Source organism: Aptenodytes patagonicus, chromosome 1 (genome assembly GCF_965638725.1).
Source record: "Aptenodytes patagonicus chromosome 1, bAptPat1.pri.cur, whole genome shotgun sequence".
Classification (NCBI taxonomy): Eukaryota; Metazoa; Chordata; class Aves; order Sphenisciformes; family Spheniscidae; genus Aptenodytes; species Aptenodytes patagonicus.
Genome location: NC_134949.1, coordinates 56865000 through 56888279, shown reverse-complemented (window position 1 = coordinate 56888279; position 23280 = coordinate 56865000). Strand labels below are relative to the sequence as shown.

At 45.2% G+C, this 23280-nt stretch overlaps 1 protein-coding gene across 1 annotated transcript; it reads left to right on the top strand.

Annotated features, from left to right (window-relative positions):
* Window positions 1–254: 254 nt before the first annotated feature.
* Window positions 255–22328, top strand: ACO2 (aconitase 2). The gene is made up of 18 exons (XM_076336993.1): window positions 255–317; window positions 6133–6275; window positions 7374–7632; window positions 9904–9996; window positions 11962–12120; window positions 12528–12678; window positions 13962–14066; window positions 14328–14419; window positions 14699–14804; window positions 15906–16063; window positions 17174–17247; window positions 17959–18070; window positions 18255–18377; window positions 18575–18730; window positions 19896–20087; window positions 20828–20960; window positions 21285–21406; window positions 21830–22328. Exons 1-18 carry the CDS (start codon window positions 282–284, stop codon window positions 21965–21967), a joined length of 2352 nt encoding a protein of 783 aa, XP_076193108.1. The 5' UTR covers window positions 255–281; the 3' UTR covers window positions 21968–22328.
* Window positions 22329–23280: the final 952 nt, after the last annotated feature.

Below are 23280 nucleotides of genomic sequence, written 5' to 3'. Positions count from 1 at the left end.
TGAGGACAGCGCCTGCCAAAGCACCGCTCCGAACGGGAACGCCGGAGCCCGATCGGGTGGAGGGCTGCCGACAAAACCCTCCCCGCGGAGCCGCTCCACCGTTAGCCTTCCCCCGCGCAGGGGAGACCCGCGTCGCGGCCGGTGGCCCTCTTCTTGGCGCAGGTACCTCCCTGCCAGGACCTGCGCGGCCCCGCCCCGCCGCGCCCCCGCCCGCGCGCCGGAGGTGTTAAATGGCCGCGTGACGCCATCGGGGCGCGACTTCATCTTTGTCAGTGAACAAAATGGCGCCGTACTGCGTCCTGGCGGCTCGGCTGCGGGTGAGCGGTGCGGCGGGGGCGGGCGGTGCGGCGGCGGGCGGGGCGGGCGAGAGGAAGGGAGGGAGCGAGCGAGCCGAGGCTGGGCCAGGGCCGTTACCGGGCGGCCGCAGCCTCCGGTCCCAGCTGTCCCCGCCTGTCCCCGCCTCCGCGTGTAGGTCAGCGTGTCCCCGGCTCGGCCCAGCGCCCCGTTTCCATGGCGATGGCGGGAAGGCCGCGGTGGCAGCGCGGCAGCCTCCCGGGCCCCGGGGCAGGGCGCCTCCCGCCGCCGGGCCCGGCCGGCCTTCAAGGTGAGCGCAAGGTGAACGGGGCGGCGGGGAGGCGGCCTGGCCCCGCCGCCTCCCCCGCCCCGGCCGGACCCCGCCTCGGTGGGCTGGGGTCGCTGTCAAACCCTGGGCCCGGCGGGGCGGTGAGCCTGAGGGCGTGGGCCCTAACGGCGAAATAAAAAGCCTTTCCCGGCGGGCGTGCTTTTTTCTTCCTCTCGTCTTCGATTTCTTCTCCTTATCAGCGTGCAGCAGCACAAGGTGACTCCTCGTGTGAGCGAGTGCAAAGGCTATCTTTTGGCTACTTTGCTTCAAAAATACCACTCTTAATATGAACGGAGGCCCCTGGGTGAAAAAGATGCCAGGGTCTATATATAAACGGGACCTAGGAAGACTGAAAAAGCAACCTGGACAGGCACATAAACTGCCTTTTTTTCCAAGGCAGTGATAGTGATTCTCATAGTCTTGTTTATCATGACCTCTAAAAATCACATTTGCCTGTAACATGAGCTCGCCATAGAGATTCTCTTACTCGAGACATTATTGTGTTTAACGTGTACTCAATAATAAAGATTTCATGATCTTTTAAAGCCTGGAAGGCAAATATTAGGATGCAATTTTCTTTTTTTTAGGGCTGCAAACAGGGACAAGGAAGCTTGTGTTCCCCTTGATAAAGCATGTGATGAAGTCAGGCAATTTAACTTTTCAGTTTGCCATTTGTGACCTTGGCCAACGTGTTCCCTTTTTTTAGGGAGCCGAAGTAAGAATTTGGCTTCTAGTATTTTGAAAGTACTTTGTGAAGCTTAATTCATGTTTTATATTACCTTCTTACTTTAGAGGTAGGTGTTTTAGTAAAGTATAGCTTTTTTTTAATTTAAGCAAAAGTTACAGAATAACACCATTTCAGTTAAATTGGTATATTAACTCTTGTTAAATAATTTTTAATTTGTACTTTGAACAGAAAATACCATTCATAAAATGAAGGCAAATCCTTTATGAGGATAATGAATTGGTTCTCATTTTATGGTGTGTCATCACATGAGAACAAGCAGTCATTTGCTAAAATTAATATTGTATAATGTAAAACAAAGGCTGTGCTAGCACAGTGAATATGGGGAATTTAGTATTTTGGGAGGCTGTCTTCTATTACCAGGCTCAGGGTACATGGTTTTTTCCCCTGTGAAGGACTAAATCTGTGATGGTAATCAAACATGCTTCTAGGTGATCTCTTTAGGAGGCAATTTTTTTTTTTGCACATATGTAGTAGCCTAGAGATTAATGAATATAAGAATCACCTTGCCAACCACTGTGATAGTGCCAGCATTGACCATGGCACATGTTATTAACATCGGTTCTACTCATCTCCCGTCCTAGAACTGTTTTGGAATTGGAACTACATACTTACCTCTGAGGGATATAAATTAGAATTAGCCTGGTTCGGGCTGGCTGTCCTATTTAAAGTAAAATTATTCTAATAGCCTCAAGATCTTTTTCTTGCCTATCTGAGAGATGCTTTTAGTAGCATTCCATTTCTTGAGCCACACTGGCTGAGGATTGACTGAATGAGTAGTACTGTACAACTCTAAACCATCTAAAGTATCAGGGTTTTATGGAGGCCTTGTAGGTAACTACTGAAATTGTGTATAGGAAGCTTTGTGTATGCTGGCAAAAAGCAGTGCTGGCTGGAGCTAAACTGATCTTCAGAACCCTAATTTTGGTTGCTCTTTGGAGGTGGGTCTAGAAAATTAGACTGCATTTACAATTTGATTATACCACACTACTTTTTTTAGGCTGAATCACAGTGAATATTGGAAACTTGGCCAGTGTTCTTAGATCAGAGAGGATGAGGAAAGATGGTATTTTGGATTTCAGCTAGGATTTCTAGGATGGATTTCCCAGATAGGAATGCATGTAGCACAGTTGCTACTCTTTTGAACGTGAGCTTTTGCTTACTGGACTTGTCTGCCATATCTGCTGCCAAAATGTAAGTTAGTTTCTGAATTCAGACTCCCCTTGCATCTGGACCATTCACTGCAGTGAGCTAAATGCAAGATAGCTAGCTTTTCAAGATGGGCTTTTAAAATCTATAAAGGTAAGTGTTGGCTTCCTTACAGAGATTTCAAAAATAATGACCCATTTAATAGGCTGGCTTTTTTGTGTCTTTTAAGGAAGCTTTTTACCTGCCAAAATACCATTAGACTTAGGAGCCCTGTAATGATTACTGCCGTTTCTTTTACTGAAATCTGAATAAGGACATTCAGGTGCTGGGATAACAAATTCAATGCCAGATGAGAGGAGATCACTTGGCAGCTGTTTGCTGGTTGGTCAGTCTGGAAATTAACAGTTCCTGGATATAAGGGAAAATGTATAGATTGCTGGCTGTCTACTTCCCTTGGCTGTTGGTCTCAAGGCACTTCTCACTGCTCAGTAAAAAACCACCACAGAAGCCCCCCAAACCACCTACTATTTCAGGGAAGAGTGAGAGGGAATGAAGCTGGGAACTGTTAGGCTTGTGGCTTTTCCTTAATCTTGTAGTTCTGCCACCCCGTTTCTGAGGATGCAGTGGAAAAAGGACAGGCACGGAGAATCGGCAAGTGTGATGAGTGATATATTGTAGATTCTTTATGAGGAGAGATCAGACTTTTGAACCAGGCAGTATATGCCGTTGCTTATTGTTGGTGATGGATCCTTAGGCTTGCTGGGTGCCAACATGAGAACAATCATATTGAATCAAATTAATTCCCAACAGAGTAGAGATGTGGGATGAGATTTAGATCCCAGTAAAATGAAGATAGCACTTTTTTAATAGGTGCCTTTTAAAAGTCTTATGTAGACAAAAATGATTCTCTAGTCTTCTGAAACTGATTGGCCTAGGTGATCATTTTTACCCAGTCTTACTGGCCATCACAGAAACAGACCTTCAGTTTTCCAGACTTTTCTTGCTACTCTTCATGTCCAGACAGGATCCTTCACCTCAAACATGCTTATTTCTCTTCCTTCCCACTTCTGGTAGCCTGAAGTTGTGGTCAAGCAGAAGTCAGCTACTTTGTATTGCTACTTCTGCAATTACTATTTGAATATTTATACGGTATTTGAATAAATACTAAATTTCACAGAGCCATTTAGCGAATTAAAAAGGTACATAGATGTGTATGTTCAAAAGGAAAAGATGTTGTCTGAATTTTATCTGATGTTTCTTTGCACCTCTTTTTGGAGAGCCCTGCTTCGACTTTTTATCGTAATCAGCTTTGGTCCCAGGCAAGACTAGAATGCTATGAAGCCTCTGCTTTAATTTGTAAATCTGTTCTCCTTCTGTACTCTGAATTACGGTGAAATTTAGCTTTCAGTTTACTGGGTGACATGGTGGAACTCTGTTAATCAGTTGTGCTACAGGGTTAGTTTGAGGGGAAAAAGAAGGAATTACTGCATTAAAAAAAATACCTTTCCTGGTCTGGGGAAGAGATTATCATTTTTCCATGAACACTGAGGAAATCCCTTAGTGGTTTTTCCAGCCACTCTGGCAGCTGAAGACTTTCACAAGATAATGGATGTCTTGTGAGGTAAAGACAACGTTGTCCACAGCATTAATTGTGCTGGGTAAATGGGAGGGGGGGGAAGGCAGAACAAAACAAACACAGAAGTTATGTGGCCACTAGGTAAAGAGCAGCTTATGTATGTTAAACATTGAGAAGCTGGGTGGTGTTTGTTTTGGTTTGGTTTGGTTTGGTTTGCTGGTGGAGGAAGGAAAAGTCTTACCTCTGATACCTGTGATACATTCTGGAAGTTCTAAACTAAAGTGCAGCACAGTGAAATTTGATGACCAGGTTTCATTTGCACTTCTGGAAGAGCAGTGCCCTCTTTTGTACTGCCACGTTCACTTATTTCAGATTTTCTTTAATGAAAATGGTGTGCAGCTGCTGTAGGTCTATATTGCTCTTACCGAAAGCTATATATCTAATAGCTTAGGACTGTTTGGTAAAAAACCAAACTACACCCTTATTGCTAGTGTGCTGGCTATTATGATCTTGCCTAGATTTCCTGAACTTTTTATTGTGTAAGATACTAACAAATGTTATCAAAAGGACAATAAAACAAGAGATTTAGATAAAAATTGGTGATGTCTCATTGATCATGATTACTTCAGGTGATGTTTTCAATGCTGGTAACAAGAAAACTGGAAAAAATGTTCACAGGGAAAAATTAAAAATGCTTGAACAGATCTAAAGAATTGACTAGCATTTTTGATAACACAGAAGCAGTGGTAGGTACTGTGATTGTGGTCTGCACAAGGCATATTTGCTGATTTACAGTCATACATACAAAAGGGATATTTAGTGCAATACTGCTATGTTTATTAACCTGTACTTATCAAAACCTTGTAACGCTAAAGTAGAGGATGAATGGCAAAAAAAGATTAAGATTAAAGAGTAATACTGGAGGAGGAAGAACTCTGAACTCTTGTCTTCAGTCTGTTTCCAGACTTCTAGCGCCGATGACTGAGACTTTCAAAGGATGTAAGAAATGCATGTACCAAATCCTTGGAAGTTTTTATGGAGGCTGCCCTCTGACTCAGTTTTCAAAGCTGCGTGAGAGCCTTTTAACCCTGGGCACTGACCTGTCTCTTCTAGGTCAGGTGCTGTAAAGGTGTCTCGCCATAGCCTGCCCTTCTCCCATGTTCCAGGGAACTGTTTCACTGTGGAGGCTGCCAAGCAAAATTTGGGTGCTTTTTTTTTATGGCATTTTCTACTGATGTGTTCAGCCAACAGTATAGTTCATCTGTCCTGCTGTTAACTCACCTGTAGGGCAAGTGCAGGGCCTTTCTTAGGGGAAAGGTGAGGATGCCTTCGTGAGAGTGAAGGTAGGTAGCGCATGGATCTGTGCAGCCAGGTTGGTGAAGCTGATGTGTTTGTTCCACATCTGGCCTCTCTCCTGCTCTGCATTACATCGTAGACCAGGCACGTACATCGAAGTCACTCTAGCTAGCATTGAAATGCGGCTCACCTTATGTGAAAATATAATGAGCTTTGTTAACGGTATGCAGGGACCCTGCATAGGGAACTTAGCATGTGATGGTGGAACAGACGGGTATCTGCTCAGTCCCATACTGTGTCACCTGCCAGTCCTTCAATATAAACTCAATACCAGTAAGCAAATACAAACCTAGGGTTAGCTTGCTTTGGAAACTGTGTAGGTTTTTCTCCACCATGGCTGTAATGTCAGGAGTATAGCAAACTGGTGTTTGCTTAAGAATTATTTCAGCATTGCCTGAAAGCAGATTTCTCACTGAAAGCGTAAGGCATCTGGTGCTATAAATAGAAATGTAAAATAATTTGGTAAATGCTACCCGTTCTGGGTAACCTGGTGTCTCACTGTTTAACATAATATGCAGTATTGTATGATCAAATGTTCGTTGGGTGCCTTTAAAAACTTTTGTAATTTTTCTATTCCTCAGCCTGTAAAATCCCAGGAATAACAACTGAAAAACAATTAGTTTATTGATATGTTATAGGAGTTCACTCTGCAAGGTTCCAGTGCTAATACTCTCCTTTTTCCAGCATGCCTTGAATAGTGGGATACGACGCTACCATGTTGCTCCTGTCCTGTGCCAGCGGGCCAAGGTGGCCATGAGCCACTTTGAGCCTAATGAACACATAAATTATGAAAAGCTGGAGAAGAACATCAACATCGTCCGTAAGAGGTAAGAGTGGAGGAGGGAAGAGGGGAGGGGCCAATGTGGAGAATTCAGCTCTGCAGTGACAGGAGAGGAGGAAAAAAATGTCATGGGCCTCTGGCATAGGGAATATTTACTAGGGAGAGCAGCTTTGAGCGGTGGCAGTCACAAATGTAGTGAGTAGTAGTAGTGAGTTGAGTGTCCCCAGGTAGTAGTGGGGCACTGTGGGAAGGGTTGAAGGTTACGATGAAGCACTGTGACATGCAGAGAACCAGGCCAGTGCAGAGGAGGTGCTAGAAAGGGCTCCGTCCTCTTTTTTTAATGTCCTCTTTGAGGAGCCTTCATATTGGCCTTTGCTCCTTTCTGGGGAAGCAGCACGTGGGCAGTGGTCATTATAGGCTAATGCTCCTTTGCACTGTGTTTTGACAGTGAATGTTCTCCTGTGTTCCACTGTAGGCGTTGGGCAAGGAAAGGAGGGCTAGGAATTCATAGCATATGTAAACATTCTGACCTTAATCTGCTGACAGAGGCTTGTGTGCCTGTTAAGATGTCATTCCTGCTCCGCTTACCTCAGCAGTGTATGACATGTATGACAGTGTATTAACAGTATGACATGTCCTTCAGTCTTTGCGTCCTTTGTTAAATGCAGTAGCTCTCATTTCAAGTCATTGTATCTACTTAGTTACTTCTCAGAAGATCTCACCACTGAGATCCTCAACAGATACAGCTGCAGGATGAAAGGTCTGAGGTCATGAAACTCCGCTTAGTTGTACTTGCTGTGGGATCTGGTATTTGTGAATTGAGTCTGACCTCTGTCTCACCTCCACATTTGCTGTCCTGAGGTATGACTCAAGAAATGAGCAGAGTCAATGTTTCTTTTACTGTATAGGAAGATTATAAAAGAAAGCATAAAGCATCAATCCATATACTTTTGAACTTTCTGGACTGAGCTCTTGTTTTAGCCCGCTGCCAGTAGGTATTTTAGTGCTGTAAGAAGACCATGCAGGTTTCTGTGTGTTAATAGGTCTTAACAGTCTGAGTGATATAGGGAAGCGTTCTGTTACATGCTTAAAAGGGCAAATGTTGAATTACACAAGATGCAGATACTAAAATTCTTCTCCCCAGGCTTGACCGTCCCCTGACCTTGTCTGAGAAGATTGTATATGGACACCTGGATGACCCAGCAAAACAGGAGATTGAGCGGGGCAAGACCTATCTGCGCTTACGGCCAGACCGTGTGGCCATGCAGGATGCCACTGCTCAGATGGCAATGCTTCAGTTCATCAGCAGCGGGCTGCCAAAAGTGGCTGTGCCTTCCACCATCCACTGTGATCACCTCATCGAAGCCCAGTCAGGTGGTGAAAAGGATCTTCGAAGAGCCAAGGTCACTATTGCAGAGACTTAAATTCTGTCTGTTTGAAAGCCTCTTTCCAGTCGAAGGAAGAGATGTTTTTTTCTTTACCCAGAAGGACAGCCATGAATCAGATATGGTAGCAGATTGCCTGTGGTGGTCAGCTCTGTAGATAGGTCAGATGCAGCAAAGAGACAGAGTAAACAGATCTTTGGGAGCTTTTCAGCTGAGATTCATCCATTACATGGTTTAAAGGACCATGAATGTAGGAAAAGCTAGTTTTAATCTGTTAATGACGGAAGCCCAGGTCGTATGTGTGTTCTGGAGAGTGAGAAGATATTTCAGCTAAGGGAAGAGGAAAAAACTATTCCAAAGGGGAAAAAAGGAAGACAGATTACTCTAGAGAGTTATGCTCTATGCTGCAGCATGGCAGTGTGAAAAACTTCCTGAACGTGTGTCTGCATTGCACTGGTGTATCCTGTGAGGGTGGAGCAAATAACTACTTTCGTTTCCCAAACCATTTGCTAGTGATTAGCTGAAGAACACTAACTGAAGCATGTGCAGCTTTCAGGGCTAGCGAGGGTAGCCCTTTAAATGTGTATAGAAGCATGGAGGATGTTGCTTTTTATTTGGGAATTTCAATGTGGTGTTTGTCCAACTGCTGATTCACTGCCTTTTTTAAATTTCCCGCTCACTGTTTTACTGCTTATTCCTCTGTAGGAGCTTCTGTTAAATATAGACATATTCACCTCTGTCCTGCATACCACAATGCATCTGCCAAGGAAGAACATGCTCTTAGCATAGCAGGGAGGTGGGGGAAATCTTGTTACTCCCAAGTGGACCTAGCCTAAGTCCACTGTCAGAGCCAGGAGGAATTGTGCCTTGGATGTTGATACCAAAATTTACAAACAGTAAACAGTTTGTGGGGGCTCAGCTGCATTTCAAGATTTTAGTCCATATCTATTCTCAGAAACTCCTGATGTTGAAATAACTGCTTCTGGCTTCCTCCTTCAGGCCACAGTAAAGCAACTTCTACCACTCAGGAGTGAGTTTGGGGAGTTCTTGCTCTGCTTGTCTAAGTTGTGCCCATGTTGTGTGATTAAGAATTTGGGACTTACTAAATAAGACAGTTTCTTCTCTTCCCTTCACCTCCAGTCTTCCCCATCCCTCTATTCCTGCATTTGTTCTCTGTAGTGCAATTATATTCGCTGCAGTCCTCAGCTGAGCCGAGTCCCTCCCTTGCCATCCTCTCTGCGCAGAGCAAGTAAAGGTCCTGCCGCCTTCTGACTGGGTTCTGCTTCTGCTGCTGCCAGTTGGCACACAATGAATGCTGGCAGGCTGGAGAGTGGTTTGGATCTGCTCCTGGCACATCAGCATGCTTTACTCGGGGAGGGATGCACAGAGTGAAGTGACCCGACTCCCAGTGGAAAACAAGGCTTAAAGAACTGCTGCTGCCTCATGGGAAACTTCAGCAAATGTGTGCTGAGACAATTCTTCCATTATCTCCAGTTTCCCCTTTCTCTTTATTCTGAACCGTGGCTGCATGAGAACAGTCTTTAAGAAACTCTTTCCTCCTAATGCTTATCTTATCTACTCTGCCACTCCTCTGCCAAGAACTATCAGGACATAATAGTGTCATACTTCCTTGGCAACCGTGGTTATTCTCACAAGCAATTTTCACAGTGTGACCTCCACCAGTAATGGTTATAGTGCAGCAAGAAAGGCAGCATTGTGTGAGTCTTAAACAGGGGACTTAGTAGAATGAGAAATGACACCCACCAACTCCCCTGGCAGCAAGCAACTTCCAGTTCCATTTCTTAATCTGTAAAAATAAAGCTGAAAGGCTTATCTAAAGGGTTTGAAATGTCTGCAAAGCACCTGTAAAGCAAAAGGAACAGCTGGTAGAGAAGGCAGGAGGGGTTAGAAGAAGAGAGGGAAACATGTTTAAAAAAAAAAACAAACCCTGAGAATACAAGAAATTACAGAGCATTTTTAAATGCCTTATTGGCAGGGTTTTCCTTTAATTGTGCTATTTCCCTTGTGCTAGTTGGAATTGGAAACTAAAAAAGATGCTTTAGTAGAGCTACAAGTTGGATGAAATTAAATGGCCTATTACAACTGACTGGCAAACAGTCTTGATCCCTTTTGGTTTTAAGAGTGATGTGCACCTCCCTCTAGCTGCTACAAAACTGTGGAGCAAACTACAGACAGGCATGGGAGGGAAGTGAATGTGTTTGAATGAGCTCTTGATGTATGGAAGAACAAAATGTGTTACTAATGCTGTGTGTTTCCCTGTGTGAATAGGACATAAACCAGGAGGTGTACAACTTTCTAGCAACGGCTGGTGCCAAGTATGGAGTGGGATTCTGGAAACCTGGGTCGGGAATCATTCACCAGGTAAAGCGTGTGTGTGTGTTTGCAGTCTTTGAACACGCAGTGGCTCTTTTACCTTATGGTGAAGAGAGAGCTCAAGTGCGAACCCTTAGAGAATTTCACCAGCTTAGGGAAACAACTTGCTTTCCTTGAGGCAGGTGAGGTTTCTTGCTTGCACTCTCTCAGTTATCTTGACAACAGTGGTTTTTCTTAAAGGTTATTTTGGTCAAACTGTAACCTGATGCATGATTAGGTAGTGCCAACAGCATGCCATGTGAATCACAGAAGCTTGAAATATCTTAACTGCTTGTGGGCTGGCTCCTCTTGGTACGATTGGGACAGTAAGGTGATGCCATGAAGCTGGCTACGTGGGGCTAATGTGAATTGCTTTTGGTGGTAAGGAAAGCAGCTTTGGGAACATACTTTTTTAGGGTTATTTTGTATGCATTTGGTTCCATAAAAAACAGGAGAGTATATAAGGACATCAAACAGAGCAGCTTACTTTAAGTACTCAAGAATGGCAACACATAACGAGTTGCTATGTGAACTGAATAAAATGCAAAACAGTTTCCAAGTGTGAGATTCTCTTGTTATAGCACTTGCACCTTAAAAGAATATGACTGTCCCAAGATAACTTACCACTTAATGAGGCTTTTTGTTCTTTAAAACCAACAGCTAGCAGGATTTCCCTAACTTGCTCTTGGCTGATTTGCTTTGTGGGTCCAGTAGACATTTTTTCATTGTTCCTCTGACTCGCAGGCAGTAAAAATTGCAGTGCAGCATGAAGCAAAAGGAGTAGAGAGGAGAATGGATGATATCCTGTCAGCAGGGAACTTGTGACCAGCTGCAGTCAAGAGCTCTCTGCTATGTTTTCTTAGCTATAAAATGAGTTACTAAGGTTACTTTAACTTGATGTGACACAACAGAGAAAGGAAATAGAACAGGTGAACTCCCCAAGGGGTTGTGGGAACACTTCAGGTCATTTGTGCTCTGAAGCCACTTGTAGCACCTGTCACGTGGCAACATAGCTCCATGCCGTGGTTACCAGCTTTCTTGTGGCTGACTTTCTCTGGCTGGAGAAAATTGGTCGTGTTGTGTAGCTTCAGAGTCCAACTCTGGCAAAGTGAGTCCTTGAAAGTGACCTTTCTCGCAGATGTATTAATGTGAGCTACAAGCAAATAAAGCTGGAAGTACTAGAGGCAAAACCTTGGTCTTCTCAATAAAGGACCACCTTAGTTCTGTCCAAGCTGTTCTGTAATGCACGTGCTGTGAGTTCTGCGCTTCTCAGGAAGGCTGTCCATAACGCTGGTATGGCACATACGCAGTGAGAAGTTCATTAGCTTGAGTTCTCTACTCTTTTGCTACCATAGAAAACTCATCATTTTTCATTAAAGAACTGTTTTGTGGCTTTGCTACTAGTTGAAGAGTCTTGCGTGGAATCAATAGCAGCAATAAGGGAAGGGCAGCCTCTTGGTGTATTTGTGAGGGATTGTTCTATGTGATTAGGTTTTGGCTGGCAGCATGGATTGGAGGAGCCTGTTGGTATTTACTGCTGTGGGAGCGTAAGGTCTATGAAAGGTCTCGCTAGCATTGGATAGGTAAATTGGCTTGCTTAGCAGTTGATCAAGGGTTTGGAGACTAAGGAACAGACTCTTGAGCCCTAACAAAGGTAGCACCTTAGCAAAGCCTAAACTGGAAGGAAAGAGTCTTCCAGTGAAAAAATGGAGATAATTTTTAAAGTTTTCTTACTATCCTGGGATGAGCAAGGATCCTTGGACTGAGACTTGGTACCTTGTTCTGTCATTACATCCTCCACAAGGAGTTTGAAACACAAGCGAATTTACAATCCAGAAGAAATTCAATTTCTTTCTTGCTACTGAAATCTGCAAATACAAACTAACCTAAATTCTTGTTCTTGTCTTCTTTCTTGCTGTCTTCCCCCTCCTTTCCCAACAATCAAGCAAGCAAACTATCCATTTTTATTTTCAGATCATTCTGGAGAACTACTCCTACCCTGGGGTTATGCTGATCGGCACAGATTCACACACCCCCAACGGAGGTGGCTTGGGAGGAATCTGCATTGGTGTGGGTGGAGCTGATGCTGTAGATGTCATGGCAGGAATCCCTTGGGAGCTCAAATGCCCAAAGGTAGGAGCAAAAGGAATACTAATCTTCGATGTGAAGGGTGAGATATAAGATATGTGAGAAACGTTGATTTTCAGGCACTATGTATATAAGGCACTATATACCATTACAGTCTTGTTTGTAATCACACGCCCGCTTAAACAGCTGGTCTATGATTCATTGGCAGCTCTGAGTTTCCATTTCCAGCCTTTTTATTCAGGGACTGAGAGCGATAGGTGAGTAGTGATCTCCCTTCAGTTGGCCCTGTCAGTGGTTTCAGCCCTTGTGCACGTGTTCTGATCCTTCAGGATTTTCTCCTTTTTGGTATTTTGACCACCCAGATTCTTAGGAAAAATTCTGAGGAATTGTTTTGGCTGCTGAAAGGAAATGGTGTCAGTATTTTTTTTTTTTCCCCCATTAATGTTGCTCAGGTTATTGGTGTAAAACTGACTGGCAAGCTTTCAGGCTGGAGTTCTCCTAAAGATGTGATCCTGAAAGTGGCTGGCATCCTCACTGTTAAGGGTGGAACAGGCGCCATCATTGAATACCACGGGCCTGGTGTGGATTCAATCTCTTGCACTGGTAAGACAGAACGAACCTCTTATCTGGAGTGGACTGTTGTTGGAGCTGGGTGTTGAGTTGTCTGTGGAAGCTGGGAAGGGAATCAGGCAAGAAGTGCTAAATGTTCTCCCTTAGCCTGGCCGGATGATTAGTACATGAGAGATTCGCGTTGTGGAAAAAAAAGTGTGAAAAAGTGACCTCTCGCCATTAAATCTTCTTGAGACTTTGAGAACACTGAATTGTTAATTGTGAAGAATCCTGTAAGATGGTGTGTCAGGATAAGAGTATGGGTGGAGGTATTCCGGTGTATGCTTAGAGGGTGGAGATGCCAGAGATAAATGATGACATTTTCATTTCAGCCTAAAATAGGCTGTGGATAGAGGAAAGCAACAAGTTGAAGGGGGTACACGTGTTGACAGCTGCTAAAGAAAAAGCTTTTTAGAAAAGCAGGGCAGAGGAGAGACCAGAAAGCAGCAGTTTGTAACATGCAGTCTTACACTAGCTAATTGTGGGTCTTGGGTGCTGAATTTGAACCAGCAAAAATTGCAGTTGTCTGTAATGATGCTAGTTAGGACCAAATTATGAGAAGTGTCCCTTCCTTTGGCTTGAAGTGCAGCCTTCAAGCTGGGCTTCTCCTCTCCATTTCCATGGCTTGGCTACAACTTGGAATATTTGGTTTTACAAACTGAGAGCAATTTGGGATTTTTCTTCTGTGAAATCAGAGGAACTTGACCGGTGATATCTGCTTCTAGCTCGTTAAATGTAAAACAGCAGCTTGTACAGCTTCATGGCTGTGTCCTTGAAAGGCATGGGTGATCCCAGTGTTGGTGAGCAAATGAGGGGTTTTTTTATTGTGTTCTGTCACTGGAAGCTTTTTATTCAACCCATTAAATTTCTCACAGATTTCTGGCTCTTCCAGTAAAGATAAATGAGGTGGTAGGGAGGGACAGGACACTCCTTGCAGGTAGCAGAGACACTGCTCACTGCTGTAAATATATTTGGTGCTCGGTGCAGACAGGGGGTTCCCTGTCATCCCTTCCAGTATCTGCAAGAATCAGTGTAGCTTTCAGCTCCTTCCTTGCAGAAAAGCCTGGTCACAGGCACTGTATCGATCAGAAACGTTAGGGGCTGAGCCAGCCATTATGTAGTCAGTGTGTCCTCTCTGCTGTGTAATTGGGCTTCTGTGGCTGATGCCCTGATTTGTCTTGGCTTTGCTGTCTTTTCCGTGGACTGACTTTTGGAGAACTGGGTGGCCTTGGACTTTCTCATTGACCCTGTGGTCTCTTCTCCCACTCCTTCTCTAGGAATGGCAACAATCTGTAACATGGGGGCTGAAATCGGAGCTACCACATCGGTCTTCCCCTACAATGCACGGATGAAGAAATACTTGGGCAAGACTGGGCGAGCTGGTAAGAGGGTTTGGGGGTTGAAGTGGGTAGATGTGTGGGTTCAAGTGAAGGTGTATTCTGGGAGCAGCATCCTCCTGCAGTGGTGTCTGATGTGACTTCTGACCTTGCGTGGTCCCGTAGGTCATCCGATACAAGCGGGGAGTCTGTAGATGAAGTGGCTGGGGAAGTATACGGTGGACCCCCTGTGTTTAGCCATTCCAAGCTTTTTCTTTTCCCTCATATTTGCTGCACTTTTCAGATCTCCCTTCTTTCTTATTCCAGACATAGCTGCGCTAGCGGACGAATTCCAGCAACACTTGGTACCGGATTCTGGTTGTCAATATGACCAGGTGATAGAAATCAACCTCAGTGAGGTAAGGCTTCCTTCCTGCTTGCCATCTTGGACGTTGTGATGTGACTGCTTTGTGTGAATGAGGACCAAGCTGGGAGTTTGATGCGACACCCCTGGCGCTGTGCTAGAACATTTAAAACACTCAGGTCTGCTTCGCTTGACAGCTCCTGCTCTGGTTTCATGCAGGAGAATCCTATTTAAACAGCTTTGAGATAGAGCTATGAAAGGAATTGATTTGCTGCTGTGTTTTGGGGTTTTTCTTGGCTACTGTAATTTCTGACTTTGTCACTGTTTCTTAAAGCTGAAACCGCATATCAATGGACCTTTCACACCAGACCTGGCGCACCCTGTGTCAGATATTGGTGCTGTGGCAGAAAAGGAGGGCTGGCCTGTTGATATCAGAGTTGGTGGGTAGCATTTGCTCTTTCCTCTGCCTTCATCCTTGTGGCATAAATGTTGCTGTCTTGGGATAAGCGGTTGGTCACATAGCTTGGGATCCAATCCTTTAATTACTGCTGTATGTCCTTTGACTTTGCTGCAGTGTCATCTCTTCATGGCCATATGGATTTGCTGGGAAGAGTAGTGACCACCTGGGCCAGGTGTGTGGGGTGAAATCTGGGATAGTTGGAGGGATTTTAATCTCAAGAGGCAGACAATTTTTTTTTTCCTTCTTGGAAACTTTTGAATGATTGGGTTGACAGGAACGTTACCTGTTGAAGAGCACCTTTGTTAAAAGTCTGTTGCATGGATTTGTCTGTTGCAAAGATCCGTCAGGAGCCAGGAGCATGGTTGTCAGTCCTCCCAGCAGTTGGCTGTTGAGCTCTCGGGACATAGTAAAGTTAGTACTTGCTGTCCTAAAGAGCAGGCTTGGATACTTATATACTCACTTGTGGGGCTGTAACCTGTCAGCTGGCTTCTCAAGTGTTGCTTGCTGGGGGAATGAAAAGAATGCAAATACGTTGTAAAGGCCACATCCCAGGTGGGAAATGTGTTATTCAGTAGTGTTACAAATAGGATCAAGAGCAGCTGTAACTGAAAGAGAATTTATTTTTTGCCGGTTAGCACCAGAATGCTGTCAGGACAGTATAGTATGTCCTCATGTGGTCTTCGTACTGTAACAAAGGATGCTTTCTTTTCATCATTTCCTCCGTTTCTGGCCATCTTGATTCGAAGCCTTTTCTGTCTTTGTGGAACAATGCCTCTCTGTGGTAATTGGCTTAACCAAAGTGCAAGTAGGCGACACTCTGATCTTGTAAAATGATAACCAGACTAGTGACCAGGTAGTGTGTTCTGACTGTGCAAATTCCAAAGCCAGAAAAAGGATTGCTTGTGACTGCAGTATCTTGTTGGGAGGCTTGGCAGTGTCAGTACCTGAAACCGTTTCAGATTCCTCATCAGCAGAAAACATGGTTGTCCCTTGTTTTTTCTGCTGAGAGAGGAGTCAGGGAGAAGATTCCTAGAATGGGGGGCTGCAGTAACCACCTCCCTGTTTCTGTCAAACACCACAGGCTTGATTGGCAGCTGCACAAACTCCAGCTATGAGGACATGGGACGCTCTGCAGCAGTGGCAAAACAGGCACTAGCGCATGGATTGAAGTGCAAATCTATGTTCACAATCACACCAGGCTCAGAGCAGATCCGTGCCACCATTGAAAGAGACGGTTATGTGAGTATGACTGCTCTTTACGCTTCCAAACAGTAAGTGTTAAACTCTCCTCCAGGCAGTACTCAGGAGTCCGGAGGTAACTAATGGAAACCTCTTAAACTTTGTCTTCACTTATTGCTAGAGGTGCTATTACTGATGTAGTAACCAGTCTTGTGTTACTACACCTGTGGGTCCTGCCATCACCTTGACGGTGTTTTGACCTGATATCTTTACTACCTGGGTGTATAAGAACAGGTTTGGAACTGGATAGAGCTGAGGCAGTTATCAGTAACTGGGGCCCTGAGGAGATAACAGTATGCATAGCAAGGGATGCCTTTTGCTTCTGGGATTCTGTGGATGGCCATGGCTGACAAAGGGCTAGCACCCACCTGCAATCCAGTTTTCTCCTTTAAGAACAGTTTAGGATGTGGGCAAGCCCTTTGTCTGTAGGAAGGAAGTTCCCATTCTAGACTAAACTTATGGCAAAACTCATGTTTGATTAAAATGAAGTGTTTCTGTAGAGGAACCACCACCTACTTTCTCCCCTTTTCTGTGGGGAGCAGAAAATGATGTTTTAATTAGTTCTAATATTTGGTAAATACTAGATGCTGTCACAGCTTGGGGACCAACCATATAAGTCTACATGTGGATATGTCCAGCCAATGCTTAATGCCTCCTCCAAGAAGTCCACAGTCATACTTTTCCTTAACAGCTGCCCTCCTAATTGAATCGTTTGCTGAATGGACTGAACAGGCACACATGCTTGCCTGCACTTTCACCAATTCTCTCCTTACATGGACAGGAAGCGTGTAGGATATTAATCAGTCCAGCCACTGCCCTTCAGTCAAATACCTGCGAGTAGCTGGATTGCTCAGTTTGAAGTAGGTAGAGAATGGGAACACCATGGCAAATCATCCTGGGCTCTTCCCCAGTGTTAACTTACAGCTTTACTGGGATCAAACCCCATGTATTTATAAAAGTGACTCAAAACTTGCAAGTGAAACAAGGAGGGGAATTTTCTCAGGCTTGGTGCTTTCTGTTAGAAGACAGGTGTCCTCTTCCCCTGAAAAAGCAACCCCAGAAACTTAGTCCAGACTTTCTACTAGTAACAAAGTTGTTCTCTGCCCCCAGGCGCAAATCCTGCGAGATGTTGGAGGACTGGTTCTTGCCAACGCATGTGGGCCGTGCATTGGCCAGTGGGACAGGTAAAGTGAAAGACGGACCTCACTCTAGCTTTGTATCTTTTAGCTCCTAAAGTGCTCTTTGAAGCCAAATTTGATTGTAAATATAACACACTGGGAATTAAAAATAAATGCTTAAAACACCATTGGTCATAGCTGTCTGATGTGCACTGGAGGAGGAGAAGCGAAAGACTGCAGATTTATATTGAACCTTTAGACGAATGAAGCTGCAGAATGGCCAGAAGTGTGGCCACACCTGGAGGCTTCTTATAGTAGGCAAAAAATGGGGAGAGAGATTTGTTATCTGTGAGTGGGCGGACTGGAGTTCGCATGGTCCTTGTAAAATAGGAAAAGTGAATTGGTCCAACTTCAGTCATTGGAGTGGCAGGGAGGAAAATTCCCAATAGAAGGGATGGAAGGCATATTCTCACGTGGCTTTGTCATTGCTAATGGTGGGATGTCCAAAAGCAATGTACTTAGTTGATTATTGTTTAGGCGGTTCAACAGTGCACAACATGGGCTATGAAAACTGCTCTAGGAATCAGTGTCTGACTTGGTTTTGCACTGTCCTCGGTTTTGAGCCTGTGCTTAAGGGAGGAAAACATGTCCAGGCACCGATTCATGTTTCCAAAAGATAGTGATTGCTACCAAAACCAAGCTGGGGGATTTTAGCAGCGAGACAGCTAGAAGCAATATTCCCTTTGGATTTGATGAGCATGTTTGTTTCTTTCACAGGAAGGACATCAAGAAAGGAGAGAAAAACACAATAGTTACGTCCTACAACCGGAATTTCACAGGTCGCAATGATGCCAATCCGGAGACTCATGCATTTGTGACCTCTCCGGAGGTAAGAAACAGCCAGAGGGGGGCCGTGGAATAATTCAGGGTGTCAATTCCTCTGTCTGCAGAAGAGACCCAGCGTAGCTTGGTTTGTAGCTTGGCTGCTGGCTTTGAGACTGTTAGGTGTAGGACTTTCAAATGAAGAGATTCGGGGTAGAATATGCCTTTAAATTTGTAATTTTTTCTTTCAGATTGTCACAGCCCTGTCCATTGCTGGCACTCTAAAATTTAACCCTGAGACAGATTACCTGACAGCAGCAGATGGGAAGAAGTTTAAACTAGAAGCACCTGACGCAGATGAGCTGCCCAAGCTGGTAACTGCTCGGTCTGGAGACGGAGGGAGGGAAGGCCTGTCACTAGTAGTGTTCTATATGTAGTAAGGGAACTTCCATGCACTGACCTCTTCCTTAGTGTTAAAGCTAGAATGGGTGCAGTTGCCTGTATTGGCTTGTTCTCTTCAAGTCCTGTTGGGGATGGCTAAGGCTGACGATTTTCCTTTCTTCTTTGGAAGGAGTTTGACCCAGGTCAGGACACCTATCAGTACCCTCCCAAGGATGGCAGTGGGCAGCATGTGGATGTGAGCCCCACCAGCCAGCGCCTCCAGCTTCTTGAGCCCTTCGATAAGTGGGACGGCAAGGATCTAGAAGACATGCTGATCCTCATCAAGGTCAGGAGCGAAGTGGGGGAACACTGACTATGACAGGACTGCTCGAACAGGGGTTTACACATCAATTGCTAGAAGCTTTGGATGTGCCTTTGAGCTATCTTGTGATTCCCTCCCCTACAACTACATTGGTATGGAAAGTGAAGCAAAGGTCTTCCTTCCTTCCAGGTGTTTCCTTCTGATACTTCTTTCTATTATAACTAAGAGACTTTTCTCATTTGGGCTAGCGGTTAGCTAAAACCATGAAAAATGAAGCTTGTTATACCATGTAGTACGATCCTACCCATGCCATGCAGTCTGCAGAATTTGTCTCAGTTATAACCTGCAGCGGAAAGGTGGATGGGTTCTTTAATTAGCATCTCTAATACCTGACTGTTCTAAGATGCATTTTGTCTGAAATGAGGTTGTTAGGAACTTCTCATCCATCAGTATGTGTGTTCTCTTCCCGTTTTCTAGAAAGAGAAATTACTTCACAATAGTTAAGCATTGCATTTCAGTTTCTTTAATGAAGACATGGGTTTCTCCTCGCTGCCTGTGGTGAGTTAACAGGATAAAAACTTCAGTTAATACAGTGATGGGTTCTGAAATGCAATCCCTTAGGAATTGACCTTCAGGAACGTTGCCGATTCTCAGTGGCAGAGAGTTGCAGGTACTCCCAAGGGCCATACTGAGCTGTGCTTGAGTTTTTGACACAGGCAATCCCTTTGCAAGCACTTTGGGACTTGCCAGTTGGAAGGCCGTTATCTCTGGTTGGGAATTCTGTTCTTACAAGCTGAGAAGGCTTATGTGCAGATTGGAAACTTAGAGGAAACACTTGGCATCTTGCTGAACTCCCCCAGCAGGGAGGCTGAGCTGTAGCAGGAAGGGCTTAATTGCTTTTTGTACTTGAAGAACCTGCTGCTGAGGAAAGTGAGGACATGGCAGGAGGTGTCATGGCTAAGCTCATTTTTGTAATTTACCCTTTGGAACAGGGATGTTCTTCCTACCCAATGCATGCAGAATGGCCATTGTGTTCTGCCTTAGCATGTCTTGATTCTGTAACAGATGCAGTTCTCTTGGGTCCGTGCCCTTAAAAAGAGATGTGAGGATCCTCCAGAATAAAAAGGGTTGAGGAAGGGTCGAGTCACTGATCCATCCTAAGACATTCTTCTCTTCTACTGCCCTTTAGGTAAAAGGGAAATGCACCACTGACCATATTTCTGCAGCCGGACCGTGGCTTAAATTCCGTGGCCATCTAGACAACATCTCCAACAACCTGCTCATTGGCGCCATCAACACTGAAAATGGCAAAGCCAACTCTGTGAGGAATGCATTAACCCAGGAGTTTGGGCCAGTCCCGGACACGGCCCGTTACTACAAGGTGAGACTTTCCCCTGATGCATCTATTTTAAGAGGATGTTTACACTTTGGGCAGTCTGTGCCAAGGCTGAGGATCTCACCCTCCTGCTCTCAAGTAACAGCAGCTGTGAATTCACTCAGCGTTGAGGCTTTTTCTTGGGACTTACTCTGATGATGGCAGTTCCTGTAGAAGATTCTCCCCCTACCTGGTACGGGGAAGGGGGAGGGAAGATCCTGTGACCCAGAGGGGACCAGAAACCATAGATGAAAGGGGAAGAACTCCCTTTGGCACTGCACACCTTACAAGGCACGAGTGTCATCAGACTGCAACTAAGTCTTGCCTCCTGGAGTTGTTTCACCTGTGACTAGTCTAATGTTTAAATAAATTCTAATCTTGTCCCCTTCATTCTTTAAAACTTGGCTTAGAACCTCAAGAAATGTCCTTTCACCCTCTGGACAGCTTGGTAGTGGTCTCGGATTGGTTCTTCCAGTAGACAGAAGTTAAAGTTTTCTGTATTGCTTCCAGAAGTAGAGCAGGGATCATGGCTGGTGTGAACGCTGCTCTGGCACGGGACCACGGAAGGAAAGGTGGCAGCAAGGATTTGCTCTGGGTCCTACGGGCAATCCGCCTCAGCCCTCGTTAGCGAAGGGTGCAGTGCCGAAGTGCTGTGAAGCACTTAATTCCTTTATTTCTGTCTTTCCTCGGAACCAAAGGGAGCAGGTGTCATAGCACAGCAATGTCATCTGTTTCTTTTGTCACAGAAAATGGGTGTCAAATGGGCAGTTATTGGGGATGAAAACTACGGTGAGGGATCAAGCCGGGAGCACGCAGCATTGGAGCCACGTCACCTGGGGGGCAGGGTCATCATCACCAAGAGCTTTGCCAGGATCCACGGTGAGTCGCGCTTGCCCTGTGATGTGTGTAAACAGAGGATGTATTTGGTTTGGGTGGAAGTGGTGTTCACCTTGCCCCAGGGCTCAACACCCATGGGCACCTACGAGCCCTACCTGCTGACAGATTGCATGGTCCCTCGTCAGGAATCCTGTTACATATCTAGTTAGATATGCCACAAACAGTGGATATGCTGCTTTTGCTTCAAAGATAGTAATTGTTGCTGGAATACTACTCTGAGGAGCACCAGGCAGCCAGAAGGTAATCCTGATCCTGATCCCCTGCAGTGTGTTGTTACAAGCATGCTTGGTGGTTTGTTCTCCACAGAAACCAATCTGAAGAAGCAAGGTCTACTGCCTCTCACTTTCGCTGATCCGGCAGACTACAACAAGATTCATCCTGTGGACAAGCTAAGCATTGTGGGGCTGGCAGACTTCGCACCTGGAAAGGTAACTGTCTGGGTGTCTTGTCATTGCAGTCGGGGGTAAGGAATGTGCCACTGTCCGGGAACAGCGTCGAGCTGTCTGCGCGGGGCCTGAAGCAGCACAGGCACCCATGGGCAGTGCAGCCTGCCGGCCAGATGAGACGCTTTGCACCAGTGGTCGGGGGGGCTACAGAGCGAGTCAGAATCAGATCGCATTATTCTGAAGGGTTACGAGAAACCCTTGTACCATATTCTGAATTGCTGGACTTCCCTAAGCACGAGTGCTCCCTAGAAGGAACTGCATCCATGCTTCTATGTTAAGATCCCCCTCAGCTATAATTTTTCATTTTCAACCCTTTAAAAACATATAGGAGTTTTCCTGTGAGAAGCTTCAGTTAGCTTGCTCCCTTGAAAGAGAAGGGGGGAAATAACTGTCTTCTTCCTTTAGCCTCTGAAATGCATCATCAAGCATCCCAATGGGAGCCAAGAAACAATCATGCTGAACCACACCTTCAACGAGTCACAGATAGAGTGGTTTCAAGCTGGCAGTGCCCTGAACAGAATGAAGGAGCTGCAGCAGAAATGAAGCTAAGTGCGCACAATGCCCCAGTGCACTGGACTCGATTCAGCTTTGGCATTTTCATGAAAGTGCAATTCCATGCCTACTGTTGGAATAAATGTCTGATCAAATGTAACCATAGCTTCCTTTTTGTTATGGTACTTCCTCTTCACTGACACTATGAAAAGGGAGTGCAGCTAGGCTTACTTTTGTCTTTTAAATTCCCCAGCTCCCTTTTTCTATTTTGGCTCAATTTCGGTTATCCCACAGTTATTTATATTTGGAAATAACCGGCTAAGGTGAGTTTTTCTGCTCAGTTGGTTGTTTTCTGCCCATTCACTTTACTGATGCCTAAAGAAATAAAATGAAAATAAAGAATGTGACCGTCTCTTCTGCCTCATGGTGTTATATTCACAATCCTGCTCTTCAGCCCCTGCTTCCCCTGTCACTGTTGCTGGGAGGGTGGGAAAGAACTTCTTGGAGATACGAGATGGTGCCTGCCCAGTTCTTATTGTGTAAATCATTGCTGTGCACAAAAACACATGGTAAAAAAAGAGCCCTCACAGCTGTCTTGCACTGTTTATCCCTTGACGTTAAGCTACTGCAGGCTACACTCATGACTATCACCGCCTTCCCAACTACATTCCTGTCCAGGGCAACAGTGCCACTACTGCAGCAATGACAAACTTGCAAGGAGCAAGTGATTTATACGCTTTCCCAGCATCGTGGTGCAGTAAACTAGTTTCCTCAAGCACAGCTTGCCTTCTCCACAACAGGAGACTGATGTTAAGGAGTATCTCCTTGGAACAGCGCATAAAGCAAGGCAGCTGCCACCTTGCTACACTCCTGGGAGCTCTGACCCTGTGAAATGGGAGATGAGCACAACAGCTACTTAAAGGTACCCGAGATGTTCTCTCCCCTTACACGCTACCCCAGAACAGCCTGTGTGGAAGCCTCTCTGGAACTCGCTTCACCTGAATGTCCACCTATACAAACAGCTGGGGGTGTTCTGCAAACAGTTCGTTTCTACCATGTCTAGATGACTGCATGTCTGAGCACTACTGCTCTGTAGATGGCATTCAGTAAGCTTATTGTCTGAGCAGATGGACCTCCGTTACTATGTGAACCTAAAGAATTCTAGGCTCCCTTTTAATTAGGGCAATGCACCAGGAATAACAGTTCAGAATTAAGGGGTTCTAACGACGCTGCAGGGAGGGCCCTGGTGACTCAGGCTTTGTTTTCACAGTTGGAGGTTAAGCAGACCCACTATCCCAGGGAATTATAGCCCCTTCCTGCCAAACGTGGCTGGCTTTGTAATTATGCGCAACATCACTCTCTTG